Source organism: Barbus barbus (assembly GCF_936440315.1).
Source record: "Barbus barbus genome assembly, chromosome: 41".
In the NCBI taxonomy this organism is placed as follows: domain Eukaryota; kingdom Metazoa; phylum Chordata; class Actinopteri; order Cypriniformes; family Cyprinidae; genus Barbus; species Barbus barbus.
The window spans coordinates 23,499,701-23,520,070 of record NC_136719.1 but is presented as its reverse complement, the minus strand read 5'-3'; the positions used below and the strand labels follow the sequence as shown (position 1 = coordinate 23,520,070).

At 36.2% G+C, this 20,370-nt stretch overlaps 1 protein-coding gene across 1 annotated transcript in view; it reads right to left on the bottom strand.

Moving 5' to 3' along the window:
* LOC306860803 (teashirt homolog 2-like) overlaps positions 1 to 15,076 on the bottom strand; it is a 56,588-nt gene extending 41,512 nt beyond the window's left edge. The window contains exon 1 of the mRNA XM_079402737.1: positions 14,461 to 15,076. Within this exon, the coding sequence (XP_079258863.1) occupies positions 14,461 to 14,500 (40 nt within the window). The 5' untranslated portion in view covers positions 14,501 to 15,076. The remainder of the gene's footprint in view (positions 1 to 14,460) is intronic.
* Between the last annotated feature and the right edge of the window lie 5,294 nt (positions 15,077 to 20,370).

The following is a 20,370-nucleotide window of genomic DNA, read 5'->3' as shown; positions in this document are numbered from 1 at the left end:
AAATATATTCAAAATATTAATGGTAATAATAATTGTATAGTATTATAGTATAGTAGCATATAGTATATACATTCAAGTTAAAGTACTAAAATTACTCAAACTTAAATAATATAAAATAATACAAATTAAAATTAAAGCTATAAAAAAGCTAATAAAAATGACAGACAAGACAATTACTAAAATAAAAAATATACAAACAAAATATATTCAAAATATTAATAGTGAAAATATTAGTATAGTATAGTAATGTTCTTATATTTTTTTATAGGGATATGCATCAGTATTTAACCAATTCCTCATACTCGTTTTGCAATAACTACTAATTTATTAAAAATACAAAAAAATTGCTGCAAAGAAAGAAGAATACAACAAAATATATAAGCTTCATGAATATCTAAATTAAAGCTTTAAATGAGTGCAAACATTTTTGTTCTTCACTTTATTTGGTTAAATTTTTTGTTCTTCTAAATACATAAATTGTTCATTGTACATATTTGTTCATTGTTCTTTTTTTCAAGTTTATTTAAATATTTAGACATTTAATACAATAAATACTATCAACAGACTAGTCTATTTTAAACGAGTAGTTTTGCACAATATTTATTTGTGGTTCACATGTGTTACGTGCATGTGAACATCTGCGACGTTATAAAAATTCTTTGAAAACTCAATTAATCAGATCTCTGGTCTGGTTACATCAGCTTCAAGCCTCAGACAGGAAATGGATGTAGTATAAGTAGACCACGAAGGCGACGTCATTCTCATGCCATCTGCTAGCAGGTTGGCACATGGTTGTGTGTATCTGTACGATCACCAGGAAGTCCCTCTCTAAAATAGCCCACATTTCTGCGATTCTCTGGTGTGTGCCAGCTCACGGGAGCGTGCCGCTCATGCAGGCAAAAACACAATGCAGTACATTTCCACCGACTATGTAAAATAAAATCACACACGATCACAGAGGAGCTCTCTGCTATAATGTGTATGGTACTGATGCTGTACTGTACAGTAATGCGTTCAGATGGGCCTGGTGTTACACATCTAGAGGCGTCTGACCTCTACACCCGCCTGCTGGGTGCTGTTGACCAATGAGACGGGAGGATCGTAGTCAACAAGGCCTGCGGACACCATATCAATGTCAAGGAGGTGTCAAGATTCACGTTTTAGCCCTTTTGCTGTTAAGACACAGATCGCCATCATCCATCTTAGTATGATTAGAACAAAAACCAAAACCTAAGTAAAATAACTATAAAAAATTACTAAAATAAATGCAAATGCTAAGTATTGAAAGTAATAACTTAAATTTCTAAAAATATATATTTTTCAATCTGTGAATTTATAAGAAATTAAATTTATAAAACTAATTTTCAACTACAAAATCAAAGTGCCTATAGTGATGGAATAGATATAAAATATAGAACAATTTAACGGTAAAAAAAGAGAACAACAGAATAATGGAACGATAGATAGAACAATAGATACGGCGATAAAACAATGGATAAAACGACAGAATGACAGACAGACAAGCAGACAGACAGAATGACAGACGGACAGACAGACAGACAAGCAGACAGACAGAATGACAGACGGACAGACAGACAGACAGACAGACAGACAGACAGACAGACAGTCAGACAGACAGACAGACAAGCAGACAGACGGACAGACGGACAGACAGACAGACAGACAGACAGAATGACAGACAGAATGACAGACAGACAGACAAGCAGACAGAATGACAGACAGACAGACAGACAGAATGACAGACAGACAGACAAGCAGACAGAATGACAGACAGACAGACAGAATGACAGACAGACAGACAAGCAGACAGACAGACGGACAGACGGACAGACAGACAGATAGACAGATAGATCTAGCAACCGCAAATCAGTACGCTACAAAACTTCCTGGATGTGAAAATCCAGTCTGAGAAACTGACACTGAAGAAGAAATTAAAACAAACTTAAAGTGTCACTATCATGACAAATGGGAGCAATTTCAACCAAAAGACTATTGAGCTTCCCATTCAGACACTCCAATAAATTTCCAAAATGCACGACAAAAAAAAATTCCGAAATCATAAATCACGACTAACAAATTACACGCCTACAGTAACAGAGAAGCGACGACAAAAAACAAAAGTGTGCGTATGGAGAGCAGAGGCGGGCTCTCGAGGGTCACTGGGTCTCATTGCAGCTCTGATGGGAGTGGTCCGAGCCAAAATGAGGGCCGGAGTTCATTTGACTGTGATCTGCAACAAGATCCGCTGGCTCCTAATGACTCCCTCTGGCAGCGTAATGGCAGGTATTAAAGCGCTTATCCCAGCGAGGACCTCAGCCGCACATGGATCCACTCAAGCAAAGCCAGCCACTGACGGACTAACTACAGGCCTCCACGGTGGCCATCCTGGCTCTTGGTGAGGCAGCTGCACATCTTTAAACAGTGCGCCTCGGAGGGGAAAGTCGAGTGAGCCGACTGAAGGGCAGAGAGACAGATGTGAGACCTCTCCAAACACAGAGGTGAAACACCACTGGGGAAGGAGATGAGCACATTTAAGGAAGGTTTCTGGGATTCCAGGGATGAGCGGAGAAATGGATCTGCATCCGTTCGTAATTTATATGCTGATTCGATCGGCTACGAGTTGAAGCGGGTTCCTTTTTGACCTCTTGAAAGCCTCAAATTTACTGCTACCAGTAATAACATCTAAAATATGTCGGCCAGAATTATGGTTCAGGGAGTTTTTAAACATTTAAAGTCAACGTGAAATGGCACTCGAAACACTTTCTCATAATGCAAAATGTTTCCAATAAAAATAGAATGTTAATTGGAAATGATGCAAGGTGGAACTTTTGGTTTTGAAAATAAAGATTTGAAAAATAGAACAATATTATTGGTTGATATTTTTTCAATCTTCATGATGTCAGAAAAGGAAGGTCATTTCAGAGGCAACTGAAACTGATTAAATATATGAATGCAAAAATATTTTAATACTTAAAGTCCAGATGACTTTTTTTTTTTTTTTTTTACTAAGGCTAATTGGGTCAAGTCATCATATATATATACATTTTTTTTGTGCATGATTCATCCATCCACATTATTAGAAAAAAATAAAAAATAAGATTTAAAAAATTAATTAAATTAAATAATACTACATCATATTATATAATAAATACTAATATCAAATACGAAAACAATTATAATAATTTATCCTACTAAAAATAAAATAAGATAAAAATTAAATTAAATAATATTATATATTAAATAATAATAATAAATATTTTTTTAAAAATCCTAATCATTATTTATCATTTTCTGGCTTTTTGTGCATGATTAATGTGCATATTATTTCAAAATAACAAAAAGTAAACAATAAAATAAAACAACAACAATTATAATTATTATTATTTAATACAATCCCACCCAAAACCCCTTTCATTCCAAGACTATAAATTTAGTATATGAAAAAAGTGTTTCAAAAAAGCAAAAATGACCCATTATGGAAGGTAATGTGTTTTAAAGTCAACATTTGATGTTGACTCTAAAATAGGATAAATAAAAATAAAATTATTATATTTAATCCAAACTAAAGTATGAACTTAAAAAGCAAGTCATCTACTCATGCTCAAGTTCCCGAACTGTTTTACACCCCTACAATCTAGTGACTGGAAACACCAACATTTCCACACAGGTACAAAAACAAGCAAATCACAGGATGTATAAACCACTCGTGAGTCAAAACATGAGTCAAATCTCAGTGAATCAAAGGAAACAGAGTTCAGATCCCCACGAGAGCTACCAGTCAGAGGTCTGAGCAGCTCATCTGCATTTCTCCATTCACATCCCGATAGCAGCGACTTTCACATCCAGCGAGTGACTTCACACTACACCCACAAGGAGGTTACTGGAACCTTCTCACGATGACTCAAGACAGAGCGTTCAGGAAGGCCTGGCATCATGTTTTGTTTCAGACAGATGCAGTTGGCCCACAGTGAGGCATGCGTCTTCCTGTACAAAGGCTCCACTGTGTGCTATCAATCATGTGAAGCCGGCATGAAGCTATAAATCCCTTCTTTGAGGAAATCCCCCCTTTCAGATTTACAAAATGGGGTGCGTCGTGCCTGCCGAAATGTTGCAGGAATGCGCGTATTGACAGATACCAGCAGATGCGCATGGATTTGATTTGCTGTTTGGTCGACGGGCGCCACGTAAAGTTTTATGGGAGAATCTGAATGTTAATATTAGCTGCTTGTGTATAATTCAGTCATGCCAAAGGGGAAATGTACTCGTAATGTCAATAATACGGTGGATTTGGCGTGCCGTGATAGAATTAATTTAGGGAATGGAATTTTTACACTTTAAAACACAGGCAAGGTTTAAAGGGACAGTTCACCGCAAAAACAAAGTTTTTATTGGTATTTATTGACCCTCATGTTGTTCCAAACCCACATTACTTTTTTTCTCATGGAACTAAAGGAGAAATTCTGAATCTTTACACAGATCTTTTTGATACAAATACATTATTGTTATTATTATTGTATGTCTGTCTGTCAAGGATATAAAAGCACCATAAACTTAGTTCATATGACTAGATGAAATTAAATGACATACTTCAGCCTGTGCCTCACACAAAGTTATTGTAAAGCTTCTTAAGACTTAGAATACAGTGCAAAATCATTGTTTTTCATTGGACATAAAAGGAGAATTCTATAATAATTGCCCGTTGATTATTATTTTTGTCAGTTTGCCACAGACCCACCTAACAGAAATATGTTCTAAGAATGTTTCCATTAAGTTATTTAACTTTATTTCAGAAAGTTCTCTGAACGTTCATACCGTACAGTTCTAAAAATGAACTTTTTACCATTTTATCAGTTTGCAAACATTTTTATAACTTTTTTTTTACTTTAAGAGTAATTATTATTTTATTTTTTTTACTTGATTTTTTTTTTTTTTTACTTTAGAAGTTTCTTTGAACCTTTTTATTAATGACCAGACAACTTTAACTTAATGTTCTATTAACATTAATGGAAGAATGTTTGTTCTTTGCCAGAATCTTACATAAACTCAGTTAATTTGACCAGACTGATTAAATTAAATGACGTATCAGTCTGTTCCTCTCAAAAATGATCATAAAGCTTCATAAGATTTAGAATACAGTCTAAAAACACGGTTTTATTGAGTTTTCAGAGCTTGACGGACATTGTTGTTATGAAATGTCGTTGTATGGAAAAGTGCTGTGTGACGATTTCTCAAAAATTCTCAGTTTTGTCTCCTACTGAAAAAAGAAAATACAGACTTGGGAGAATAAATAATAAAAGGATTTCCATTTTTTGAGTGAACTATTCCTTTAAATGTAAAAAAGGTGTGAATTGCAGCAGAAAAGTTCATGTTTATAATGTCGATTAACATGTTTGCACCGAGTGAAAGAACTGTGAGCCTCAGCAAGTTTCTAATCACATGAAGTTCAACTTTCTATTTGACTTGAAGTCTTGTAAAATAAGATAAAAGGAGCTCCATCACACTCATTCCTCTCACCCTCGCGAAAATGATCGAGGCTTTCACAAAGTTGGAAAATGTTTCAAGAGGGCGCAGCAATTAATAGGAGAAATTACATTTGCTGGGATCTTTAGCGGAGAGAGTTCTTCTTCACAGCGGAGTGTAATGCTGCATAATTTCACTGGTTTGCTCACATTTATTTTCTTTTGCTAAATTGCAATATTAGTCATACACTCATTACAGGGGCCATCAGTTCTTGGCAAATTCCTATTGCCGTTCATTTCCAGCAGAGACGATGCGGGATGTGTGTTTTTTTCAGGCTCATGTCAAGTATTGAATCTTTTGTCACTGTGTCACTGAATCGTTTGTCATTATCTAACCGACAAGGCCTGTGCATTTGCACACATACCTAGTTCCCAAAAAAATATAGATGACATTTCTTTCTATAAATGCAGCTGTAATTGCTGGATATGTGGTGAAATACCATTCACCAGCTATAGAATTTATATTGTATATAATATTATATTCAGGGGTGCACATAGGTTTTTCAGCCTGGTTCTCATAAGAGCACCTGGAAATTTGGTCTGGTCCTCACATTGCACATAGTGTGACCAATTAAATATAACTATAAACAAAATAATAATAGTGATAATAATGTCATTGCACTTTATTTATTTAATTTTATATTTAAATAAAATAATAAAGTGGGATAATATTTAATAAAAGTATTAAATAGTATTAAATATAAATAGGATAGCCCAGATTTATGGTTTCAGTTCGAATAGAAATCTTATACAGTATTGCAGTTTGTCGATCTAATTTACACAGCGCGTCTTTTATTTTGGTCGTGTATGCACACCTGCGTATCTCTTGAACGTCCAAGAATCCTAAATAAAAATATTGAGTATTATTTTTTAAATATTAAACTGTTTTCAACATTGAACTTATCAGTCAGCATATTTGAATGATTTCTGAAGGATCATGTGACACTGAAGAGTGGAGTACTGATGCTGAAAATTCCGATTTTTATCGCAAAAATAAATTACATATTACAATATATTCATATAGAACAGTTATTTTAGATTGTAAAAATATTTTTACAGTTTTTATTGTATTTTGATCAAATAAAAGCAACCTTGAATAAGAGCCTCTGTTCAAAAACACTTGTACCAACTCCAAATTCTGAATGGTAGTATAATTTTAAAAAACGTTGATATTTTAATATGGCACACTTCGTTTAAACATTCACCATCGGCCAAAAAAAATAAAAAATCCACACACTGCTGCATTGTTAAATCCTGTACCAGCAAAACGCCTCCAACCATTAATATGTTCATCCGGTTCTCTTAATCAAGTTGTAAGTACAACTGAATTATTCTATATCCTGCAAGGACACCTAAGCTGTCAGTGCTGTTTAATGAGTTTCAATTAAGCTGTTAGTTTCAGAAGAACGGCACGGCGCGGCTCGTGCGGGCATCTACTCAGAGCTCTGCAAGGACACAAACAAGACATTTTATTATGGCAGACTCGCTCCATCAAAACCTGTGTCTTTGCGATTCCAATCAGAGAGCTAAAATATGTGAGACGTCATCGTTACAATTTGGCAATTTAATTAGTTTGCAAAACAGTCATACGTGGCATTGGGATGAACAACGGTTTACAGTCTTAAAATTGGCTACAATTAACCAGCCTTTGGACACACAATTCTGTCCTCCTGTGATTAAAAAGTGAGAAACAAGCACCTAGCACTTGGAGAAATTCACTTAACTGTTGTTATTTGTTATGTTCACTAAAGAGCACAAATATGTAAATGATTGACTCTAAAATACTCTAAAACATGCAAAAATATGCAAACGATCTACTCTAAAATGGTCCTCCAACATAAGTATGAATAACAATTGTGTTTGCATATCGTATCATGCTCACGCTCTCCTGATCTTTGTCTATAAAAACTTCCCGATTCGTACGAGCAGTCATTACAGCCACACGCCGCTGAAACTCTGCGCTTCCACTGACCTCTAGGTAGAAAATGGACTGAAAGGCCAGCCAGGACTCGGGAATATCGAGTTGATTCATCAAATTAGTTCCCGTGTAATTGCATGGCATGACGTGCCATGAAACTTGTCAGCTATAAAGCTGTCGGGAAGCCATCAGCGGCCATGTTAAATGAAGACACAAAAAAAGGCCTGAGGTTTATGACTCGGTGCTGTTTGGACACTCGCCAGCGAAGTAGTGAGGAGACGGACGCCTTTAAGATTTCAAACGGGTGCACTCTTATCTGTGCGAGTATTGTAGCTATCCATTTATTGCATGCATTAATCAATTTGATTTCCACAGATGCTTTAATTAAATATTCCTTTCAAACGCCTCTAAGTCAAGGCTAACGTTTAATAATAATGTGAAATTAAAATTTGATATAGTGCTTGTAAAAATAAGATGACACATAGTTGGTAAATATGGAAAATACATCCAATTAGAGATAATTTGCAAGGCTGTTATTTGTGGCTATAAAATCTATAATACATCTATGAAATATATATATATATAAATATAGTATTAAAACCTCTGCAGCAAATGTTTGGTTAATAAATGATGTGCCGTCTAGGTTAGGATTTTATGATAAAAAAAACAAAAACTAATAAAAATACATGTTATATAAAAAATTCTATAAAAATGATAAAAATATATATTTTAGGATGTTAAACACTTTTCATTTTTCCTGTAGGACCTCAGGCCCCACACTAATCTTGATCTTGTGCAAGTTTTCCTTTCTAATTGGTACAGATTGTGCCATTAGCAAAATATTGTCATAGCTCCTGCCCCATAGACTGTAGCAGGCCGGGGTTAATTTGCATAATATATCTTAATTGAGACTCATTAAGCACTTGATTGGAAGCAAAGCAGGTACACAGTGGACAATTTTTAGATTAATGAAGTTTCCGTCTGTTTTAAGGTACAGTTTTTTCCCATCTTCTCACGAACTGTAGGGAGGCCAGAGAAGAAACAAGGATTCTCACAGGAACACGAGCAACAAGAGGTCGAGTTACAGACACGTCTCACGAGACGGAAAATAACGTAATCAAACATGGTTAGACAGGCTCGGTACACAGAGCAACAAATGCACTGAGCGTATTTCTGTGTGATATTATCTGCATCTATTTTCAATAAAACAATGATAACAATTTATGTTTAAATGGCTATATTTTAAGTATTTATTTTATCTAATATAATCAGTTCAGGACTAAAATAAATAGATATTATATATGTTTATATATATTATATTTATATTTTGAAAAATATATTATTATTATAAAAATATATTAATATATTATATATACTGAAAACTACTATTAAAAATAATAAATATCTTTATCTATATATACATAGTTCAAAATATATGATCCAAAATACTGTACATGTTCCACTGTGATTTTAATTTACCAGCTGATTAAAAACAGGTCAAAAAATTAAGCAAAAGGCCTTGTACAGCATTTGTTACTAGAGTCCATAAATTAAAATAATAATAATAATTAATTAATAGTAGATCATTTTATTTATATAACTAATTAAATAAATAAAATGTATATTTAAAGTTGACCAAAAACCGATTTTGGAGCTAATACAAGGATATCTAGCACATCTGTGTTTTTCAGCCAAGCAGGTGTGGTCAATATTCTCAAAAAGGCCTAATAATCGGCCCGGCCGATATATCTGTCCTTAAACCAGTCATATTTATGTGGCTCTGCAGACAAAAAACAAAGAGAAAACATGAGTATCTTGTGTAATAAGTAATGGGTACACTGTGCCTGTCTGGTTCCCTTGTGATCACAACATCTTTAAAAACAGAATAAAGCTTTGTGTTCATATCAACAGGATCCTATCACGGAGGAGAGGGGTAAATATGACAGCGAGATGTGAAACCCGATCCTGGCCCGGACGCAGCACCCTGTCTGAAATCCATCTGGACACGGTAACATGAGCCCACACTGATTGTTTTGAGCAACTTTGGAAGCATATGGCGAGCCCACAATTACCAAAATAAGTCCATTCACAATCTTTGCGGAGTAAGAACCGCTTTCCCGAAAGAGTCAGGTGCGTTCAGCATCCTGTTTTAACTACACTGCGACACCATCAAAATTCCTGCCGGTAATCAAATACGGTGCGCACAAAAGGCGTTTTGTGTTGTCGTTAGGCCTTTTCCCCCCTGTCTGACTTTCACTCGAGAAATTGACACAGATCAACTCTCCCTTTCCCCCTCGACCTCAATCTCCCAGTCATGCTATATCTGCGGAGAGCGGGTACAAAATGCCATTTTGTAATTTCTTTTATACTCGGATGTCTGGCAGGAGTAATGAGTTTTAGCCCGAGAGCAATAAAGTCTCTCCGTAACCTCATCATTGTTGTGTTTAATGAAGAAAAAAGCAATAGAAATGGCTTTTTGCCGAGATGATCACGTAAAAACATTATCCTCCTCGATCGTCCCGCTGGCGTATCAAATTGTGTCATTTGCCTGGAAACTGGCGCAGGTCTCGGAGGGAAGGCAAGGTGAACGCGCGGTTGCAGCAGCGGGGGTACGAGGCGACGTGGTGCTCTGGTCCAATCAGGACGCAAGGTTTTTTTTTCCTCTTTTAAGGAGCGGAGTAGAGCACCGAGCGCTCTGGGGCACGGGAGGCTTCTCCTCTCTCACCTAGACGCAGCACCACCCTGTCTGACTCCCGGAGCAAAGCCTCACAAAGTGATACTGCCAGCTCCACCTGCATGCTGGCGGAAACATCATGACATCACCACCACGGAGACAGGATAAACGTTGCTGTGGTTTAACTGTTACACTCATATAAACAAACACTGGGGTATTAGTGCGATATGGGACACAAAGACATTGCAAACACTGGAAAGACGGCTACATGTTAGCGGCGTGGCCTCGAACACTCCTTTCTGCCATTCATGAGGTTAATGATATTATCAAACAAACGCTTTACATGCTATGACAAGAAAATGATTAGCAAATTCAGCGCTAGATCGTCTCTACCTGGACTAGACTAGCAGCAACTGCTGATGTTTCCAGAACGAACCACTTAAGAGGACTTTGAGCTAGCCAATTCCCAGAAGCCCCCGTCACTCACTTATTGGCAGTGCAACACTTAATGCCTTTGTCTGTACTCCAATTTATCTTGTTAACAACAAATTGGGCTAGCAGTTTGAAGCATGGGCTATTCAAAAACTGATTAGAAACATAATCCGGTGAGAAATATCACTGCGCTGCACACTAATAACCCCCGTACGGTCATATTTCTGCGCACTGGACAGGGCTGGCCGATAAAGTGACTAGTATTTGTTCTGAAAGGGTGTAAAAGAGTAATTTCTTTCAATCATAGGAACCATCGTTTCCACTAAACAAACACTGTTGCCAAGTACATTCCAAATTCTTGATTCATACCGTAAAAGTCTCACTAATCAAGTGTTTTCTGCACTAAGAATCATTTTCTTTTATGTGCACCAATATATAAATACATACTAATGAAAGATATTTGTCTACCCATTCAGAGATTTTCGTGAATGCTTTTTATTAAGTAACGCAAACAATAAATGAAGTCAGAGTGAATCGAAGTATCGATTCATTGAACTGACTCACAAAAATGAATCAAACTTCCCAACTGAAATGCTACTGTTTTTTTTAAATTAGGCAATACTATATAATACATCAATTATACTAAAATAACACTGGAGAGAAAAGCATGTCAGTTCATTTCATAACGGCGAAATGTATAATCCTTAGCATTCTAATTCTGATACTGCAAATCCAATACATCTGACCTTCCAGTGACTGCTAACTAAAGTAACACAACAAATATTAACTGTGCAACACTGCATGGATGCATCTTTACTCTAAATAGCCATATTTCCACAGCTAATAAAAAAAAGGATAACCATGCACGCATAACGAAATGAAAGCCATTTTATACCCAGTACATCTTAAAAAGACGAAAAATGGAAAGGGGGGCGTGGGTAAAAAATCTCATTCCTTGCATCTTCTCTGGTCTTATTTTAATACCTCTCCCTCTCCTTGTTCACCCCTCCACACATCATTAAACATATTATTATAACATGACTGTCAGCTTGCGTCTCTCTCGCCGCTCCATTCTTGCTCTGCCAGGTAATCAATTTGTCGTCACTCTCTGTAACCCCAGTAAAGTCATCAAGGGAAATGAGTTACAGCTGCAAAAAGCCTTCAAGAATATAGGTGGGGGTCAGGAGAAGGGGGGGGGGGGGGGGGGAGATGACAACACGGGCCTGGAATATTCTGCCGCTGATAGCACATCCCAGGTCTCGAAGATGAAATATTAATGCACAATTTGTTTATCTGCGGGCCCACATCTCTCCTGCGCCGAGCTGTTAATTTTCTATCTGCGCAGACAACAGATCAGTCAGTCATGAACTCTTCATAGCCATTACCGGGAGACATTTTGATTAAGTATTCCTAATGTAGTGGATAGGAAAGAATGAAAACACTCTGCCTGCCAACTTTTGATTGACCATTAAGCCACTGATGAATGTGCCTGTCAAAGAGGAGACAATTACCTCAACAATGAAGAAACTCTTCTGGAAGGCTTATTTCTCCATAGGGCTGACACATTTACCAGATTACAGGCGAGCAGGCCCAGAGCGTGTAAAGGGATCGCTTAGGAATCTTCGCAAAAGTTCACCCAATAATTGCGCCGCCTTTTGTTAGAGGGAAAGGGGCTTTTAGGGGGAGCGACAAATGTGTGTGCGCGAGGGAAAGTGACAGACAAAGTAGAAACGAGGAAGAAGGGACTTAGCGTCTTCAGGGGGTTTTAAGATCCGCCGTTGCTGGCAGAGTGTGATGACCATCTGTGGGGTTTGTCTACTGTTATTATAAAGAGTGATCATCCTTCCACCTCATAAAGAGTCCGAAGCATCTGGCGTCAACGTACACAAAAACAATAACCCGCCGTATGCGCTTTCCAAAGCAATGTTTGGCTTCTTGTAATTGTAGCGTACTTCTCTTAAACGAAAGAATACAATGGGCTTTGTCTAGAAAAGCACAATCAAATTAAAGATTGTCACTTTAAACTGTGGCGTATGGGTTTCTAGTTTGGTCAAAATAAATATTTACATTTAAAAGAACATTTTAAAATGCATCGTTGATAACAAATGATTGAAATGCACATTCTGTTCCCAAAATATTCAAACCTTACATTTTTAAAGGTAAACAATTTCGGAAAGCCAGAAAAAAAAAAAAACCTTAACTGTTTAAGGGAGCATCGTCAAAGTTATGCCGTAAAGTCATTTTAATAATCCGAACAGCCACCACCTGAGGTCATGGGAAGGCTAACAAAGAACTGGTGATAAATGCATCTATTAGAAATTAATCTATCAATAAATCCAACGTGACGTGTGATCAATCATATGCCAAGTGAAAGCCCGAGGGGGAAAGGAAAAAAGAAAATGTTTCACTGAAAAGCCTTCTGGTAAACAGCCAGTTGCGTTGCTGTGCATGACACGATTATGGCTGTGTTTCAAAACCTAGCAAGTTTCCTACCTAGACAGCATTTTTTGGACACCATAGGTGCTTTATGAATATTATTCAGAATGCTACATGCAAAGGCTAAGTAGGGGGATCATTGGGATTTGACACAGTCTGGGATAGAAAGTGTACTGCCAACACTGTTAAACAATTAAGGCAAGCAAAATTTGTGTATTTCATTCATTAAACTAAAGATGCTTCTTGATTATTCTTGTCTAGACATAATCATGGTCATTATATAAGTGATGATCTCAAAAATGCTGTCTAGGTAGTTCACTAGGCTTTGAGATAGTCTATGAAACAGAAAAGTGTTTTGACAACATTGGTATACAGTTAAAGGCAAAATAAGAGAGCTCGCTTCATCATGTTACTGAAACGTAAATAAACAATGCAAACGTTTTTTTTCTGGCAGTTTTCGTGCTCTCGAGCGCGCACGCGCGTGTGTGCGTGCATTCACCCAGTTTGTGTGTCTGTCCGTTTGTCTATGAGATATTATGGGTTCATAGGAAGTTCAACCGATATTCGGATCCAAAGCAGCACATCTATCCAAAATCACTCCGTATTTCCTCTCTGTGTATTTAGCTACAGAAACGCGCCAAGCTTTGTTTCCCAACAAAATCTGGCTAAAGGTTGACCTTTTGAACTCCAAAAAACTATTTAATGTGTAAATAAATATAATCACACTAGTTTAAAATGAAAATATGGTTAGTTTTACTTCATTATATGAACAGCAGCCATTGACACGAGCAGTAAATTAACAATACAAATAGGCCAAGAAGTGAGCCTTGCCTAAACTCTAATTCACTTCATTTATATACTCATATATACACAAACATCTTTAAAACGAGACAAATTACTTGAAAATGGCATACTTAATACTTGTTTTACGAGACACACTGAAATATGACGTAAACTGGTCTTGTTTAGAGAATAGACTTTTTTTTTTACTGGAAAACATGACAAAAAATATTGATTAAGAGCATGATTTTTTGCAGCGTGTAACAGAGGTTACACAAGGTTCACTACTCGGTCCGTTTAAGATGCTAAAACGTAGCGATTTTCAAGCACGCCGTTCATTTGATGTGGTCAAACGAGCGTTGTTTACGTTTTAAACATGCCTGTTTACCTTCATTTAAACGTGAAATAGTTCGTTGGACTTGAAAGTTTAAAAACTTTCGCCGGATTTTGTCGGGAACCGAAGCGTATGCGTCACATGCAGCGTCTCAAAGCATCGTTCTCTGATATTAAACACATCCTCTTTCTAAGACAGCGCAATCACTTTCATCATACTGTTTCACAAGATAAAAAAGAGGTTCATTCAGATACAAACCCGAACGCTTGTGATCTTAAAACGCGGATGAATAGCAATAATCGTGTCGGGTTAAATGTGAAATGATAGGTGTCAAGTTGAATCTTACCCGCAGCCCTTTTGGGTGCCTGCTGTTTCCTCCTTGGCATGTTCAACTCTCTTTAGTTCGCGTACAGTGATATTGAGCCCAGGTTAAATTCAGTATTGCGCTCTGATATAGTCCATGCACACGCAATAGCGACTCTCTAATGCACTTCAGTTCCGTACAATCCAGTATTTCAGAAACGCTGTCCAGAAATCAGGTGTCTCTTTTTTAATATATCTCTCCTTCCTAGATAGGCAGATCTATGGCGGATTGTCTTGCTTTGCTTTTCTTTCCGTCTCTTCTTCTTCTTTTCTTTTTTTGTTTCCCAAGCCAGAAGGACGAACGCTATCAGTCGCTTAGACTCCCGGTCTCGTATGAAACGTAGTAGGAAAAGGGCTGAAAAAAATAGTGTATATCACACACACGCGCGCGCGCGCGCGCGGCGATGCCAGCAGCAAACATCGATCCATAGAACAAACTGAACATTAAAAACTCCTCCTCCTCCTCCTCTGGACTTGATGATGGCAGCGAGACATTTGTTACACTAGATAACCACGAGTTTATTAAAGAGACAGAGGCCGGAGAAAACATGAGACAGCCCACAAGAGCAGCCTCGTACTGTCTATAGCTGCCGCTTCAGGCTGGAGTTTACAGAGATGCTGGGAACTGAGCGCGAGAAATGAAGAACGCTTCGGCGCAATGACACAGTGCAGAGTAATAATGAAGAGCGTGCATGCGATGTATAATTATTTTTAGTAGCTGCCAGAAGTGAGATATAATTGCCATTGCTGTGGTAATTACTTGCATTAACGTGTCCATATGCACAAGCATAAAAAATGCAGAGAGACCAAACTTAAAATGTTATACCTGGTAAGAATTCTTGTGAAAATAAAGGTCCTTGTTGGGTGAAGAGCTTATTTTTAGTAGGCTAGCTGTTAAACATGAAGCTTTTTTGTTGTTGTAATCAATTAGCAAAGACATGTGATATTGTGTACATTACATAGCCTACATGTATTTAGATATGTTTATAAAGGCACAAGAATTCAAGTGTAAATATACAAAAAGTCCTTATGTGAAACCTATTAAATGTTTTAGTGTAGTTTAAAAATGCTGATAACTAATGACCCATTTGTATGCAATGAATGTGCAGTAGCTGCTAGAAATTAAATATTATTATTATCGGCCTACTAACAGCAACGACATGTAATAGGTATAACTGTTGTGTAAAGTATATACAGTTGGCTATTGTATTCCCAGACATCTTTATAAAGGCATAGCGACAAAAATTAAAACAATAAATACAAAAAGTAGTCGTTTTGTGAAAACAAAGAATTTTTTTTTTTCATGTTATAGTGCAGTGTAGCCTACCGATAATTAGCAAACAACAGTATGTAATTATGTTTAGTATCTGCTAGAGATTAGGCATAATTATTGCCATTGCTATTGTAAATAATTACATTAGTGTATGATATGTGTAACCTAAACACTAATGTAGTAAAACAGCAAATAAATTAAATGTAAAAACTGAAACTGAAAGGAAGAGCAAAGGAAAAAGGCGAATAAAATACTGTTCATGACTGTATACATTTTACAGTGCAGTCTCCATTACACATAATACGCAACTAATTATTATGTTTATAAATAATTATATTAATTTTTGGCTTTCCTCCCCATCAAATACTTCAGAAAATACATAAAAAATGTAATGCAAAGGGAAAAAATGGTGACTAAAATACTGTTTACAACCGTATACATTTTTAGTAACATTTCACAGTACAGTGTCCATGTTGCTCATATTACACAGCTAATTATTATGGTTAATTTCCATAAATATTATTATTATTATTATTATTTAAATATTATGTAGTTTTTGGCTACACTTTACATGAATGGATGAATGAAGTAACACTGAAGATAAATGCAAAGAAAAGTATAAATAATTATATATTTTATAATAATATATTATTAAATAAAATATAATTATATAATAATTATTATATAAAAGTTTTATTTATTATAAAACAGATTTTATATATATAATCGATTAAAGAAAATTCACAAATTAATCGCACCTAAATTAATCGCAATTAATCGCCCTAACATTAATCCCACCTAACATTAAAGTTTTTAAATATACTTTTATATTGCAATAATTTCACATTCAATCTTCAAATTAATGTACAAACAACATATTTTTAATACTTGTTTAATGGCATTTTTTATTACTGGAGGCCAAGTAATACTGATTTCCCTATAAAAACATTTCCCCTGTAATATTTAACCATTGACTATAGCCATTAAACATTACATTATAATTAAGAGCAATCAACTTTAACATTTATTAGACTTTAAAAAAATACTTCTAATTTACGTGAACTTAAAACAGTCTTCACATAAACCCATTATAATAAATGTTATATTTAGCTACACTAAAAAGTGATAAGTTGACTTAACTTGAATTGTCAAATTCACTTAACTTAATTTTTTTAATTATTATTTACTTAATCATTTTAAGGCAACAGGTTCCCTCAATTTTTTAAGTTAAGTCAACTTATCACTTTTTACAGTGTACAGAAATATACAGAAATTGAATAAAGTTATCAAACACTAAATACTAAATACAGATAAATACTTACAGCTATATAAAAGTTATTGATTTCCTCTTTTTTCTTTTATTCTTGATGAACAGACATCACAGCAGCTGGTTATTAGGTTGTTTTTGGCTGCTATTTCTTTAAGAGATGTCGCTGCTGAACATGACGCAGATCTGAGAAGCATCGTATTTTCTCTCAACTCTCATCACCTTTTCTGACCCATTTCATGTCGGACCCATTTCAGTCTCTACTAATGAGCTGACGAGTTGAATCGAGGGTGTTAGATGAGGGAGGCAGTATACTGGGCTGCTCCAGGACAGTTTTGAAAACCATTTTCAAACTCATATATAACATATTACATGCACGCACAGTTTTAAGGCAGCTTTAATCGCCTTTTTGATAACTTCATGCCTTGACAGACTACAACATTGCATGTACGTAGTTTATTTCGCGCTTTGATATGAATTGATACAGGCTACAGAGAGAAGCTGGAGTGCGCATCTGAAACATCTCCAGATTGATGTGGTCATAAAGATGTTCTGCGACTGAATAAATGCACTTTTTGTCAAGAAAAAACAGATAGTAACAGCAGTTATGAGTGGGGTGGCCAGCGCTAATTTTGACAGCACTAATATATATATATATATATATATATATATATGTGTGTGTATGTACTGTATATATATATATATATATATATATATATATACATATATTGGCTGTACTGTACATTCCAGAGATGTTTTTTTTTTTCAAAAAGAGCAAACAAACAAATAAAATAGTTTAAAGCTTAGGTGTTATATTAAAAGGGATTACAAAGAAAAAACACAACTGTGTACGTTTTTACACTACAGTATATTAACATGTTAATTTATATTACTCAGTACATACTTATGCAATACACAGTATCATGAATGTTGTAATGTACAGTGTGACCACGTTTTTAAAGTGTGTTTTTTTTGTGTGTATGGTTTTTGAAAAGGGCTATATTTGATCAAAACTGAATAGTAGCATGATCTCATGCCATCTCATCAGTCATATCAATGTCAAAAAGTGGCCCGATTTCCCCGAATTCATCCAGCATAATGACACAAGCTCAGACAAGCGATTTGATTTAAACCGAAACCATAGAAACATTGAAATCTTTCAGCTGAAAAACCTTTATGATGTCATAGTAACAGCAACAATGAGCAGCACACAATGAGCGGCACGTTACATTGTTCGGCACAGCTTCATTACAGCGTAACTGTAGTCCTACAAGGTGAAGCAGAATGGTTCGCCTTTCTGAAGCTCTCCAGTGTCTCACCATTTGTGTCCCGACCTCTCACCATCTCTGATTATTGAGGTCACCGATAAACAAATGAGTGGCCATTACTCACAGACTACAGATGACCTCAGCGCACACGCCCCCTCCCACCATTGCTGTGTGATAAATGATCCTGCTGTCATAGAGAGAGATGATGCTGCCTTTGTTAATCTGTTATGTGGTGACGTTACTCGATCCTCCTGTTTTCTAGCTCGCTTTTCTCCCTCTCCCCGCGCTGATGTGCGGATGCCAGTCACCGAGCGATGATGGCAAAGACCTCCTGTGAACTTGACATGAACTCCACCGATCAATCAGTGTTGATCCTCTACTCTGACCATACCTGTCTGACAGCTTTTAACACCCTCTGTGTATAAACGCTAACATACACACACACACACACGGCACTATAGCTCTACCTGCATGTATTGTACTGCTGGCACACTGCCTACAACATACACCAGCCATCTCTTGACCAGTGTTGTGAGTCTTTCACTAAAGTGCACATGGTTTATAAGCTGTAACATAGGGGTATTTTGTCATGTGCGATGCCTATAGGCCAGTATGACGTTAAGATCGGTTAACAGTCCACAGGTGTGTTTAGTGTGGTTCAGACTGGAATTCAGAATGTCTTTCATATTCAAATTCGATTTGAACTGAAGATGCAAAAAGGTTTGCTGAATTGCTATTTGAACTTGAATGTTAGGAAGTACAATTAAAATTAAGTAAAATGTAAAGAAATTCCTAAAAATGTATTATTTATTTATTTATTTGACAAGAAACAGAAAATTTGTTAAGGCATAGGTATAAAAAACCATGAAGATATATAGATCTAGTGGATGGATAGAACGATAGATAGATGGATGGATTGATGGATGGATGGATAGAAAAACAGAATGATGGATAGAAAATAGAATGATAAAAGAAAAGAATGATAGAACGATCGATAGAAAACAGAATGATACAATGATAAAATGCTAATGCAAACAATCAAATTTAAGATTTTCACATTAAAATCTCGGAGCATTGACACTGCAGATAGTTCCGGTCATATCAGTATACAAGCCTTCATAACACGCCGTAAACTTAATTGTGCAGTCAAAAAAAAGCCCTTGTAAGTTTTAGTTTGAAGCTGACTGACATAGCAAAATATTTGCAACTGTTGCCAATGAATGCGACACAGTGTTAATTTGCATGGTAGGGGTTTTCAATGTTTTGTTCCGCAGCCCTGGTGCAAATCGTCAGTTCTGCGCTGAGCCGAGGCGAGCTAATTAAAATGCACTCCCCATGATGAAAGAGTCAAGTCCTGGGGATTCCAAACCTGCTTCTGATTCAAAGCTGAAATTTCATGTGATACGGACAGGCGGTGATTGAAGTCTTGAGAGCTGTAATTTTCAAAGTAGAACAACAACATATGCATACTGTTAACAGCAGATGCTTAATTTGAAAATCTAATGCATATAACCCAATTAAAAGACGAGGAAAAGAACCACGAGTGAAATTAAATAGGCTGCCGTGCTGCTTGAAACCTTTCAAGACCAGTCTTTCAAGACCAGAATATTTTGCCTGATATTTTCATTGAGAATCTCAGCTGAGCGATCAATATTTGTAAGAGATAATTAACACCCGGCTGCCACATGTAGGATAGAAATGTTGTGCCACATGCTATATTTTGGTTCCCTTAAGCGGTTTTCAACTTGAGGAACTGGTTTTTATGAAAGAAGGACAATGCAGCAAATATTTCATGAAATGTAGAGTACAGTACAATGATAGATAGTACAACGATAGACAGAATGATAGATACTGTACACAGAATGATAGAACAATTGACAGAACGAACGATGGAACGAAGACAGACAGACAGTCAGACAGATAGATAGATCAATAAAGCAAAATGATACGGTGATAGAACGATAAAACGATAAACAGAATGATAGAGGATAGCATGATAAAACAACAGTAGATAGATAGATAGATAGATAGATAGATAGATAGATAGATAGATAGATAGATAGATAGATAGATAGATAGATAGAT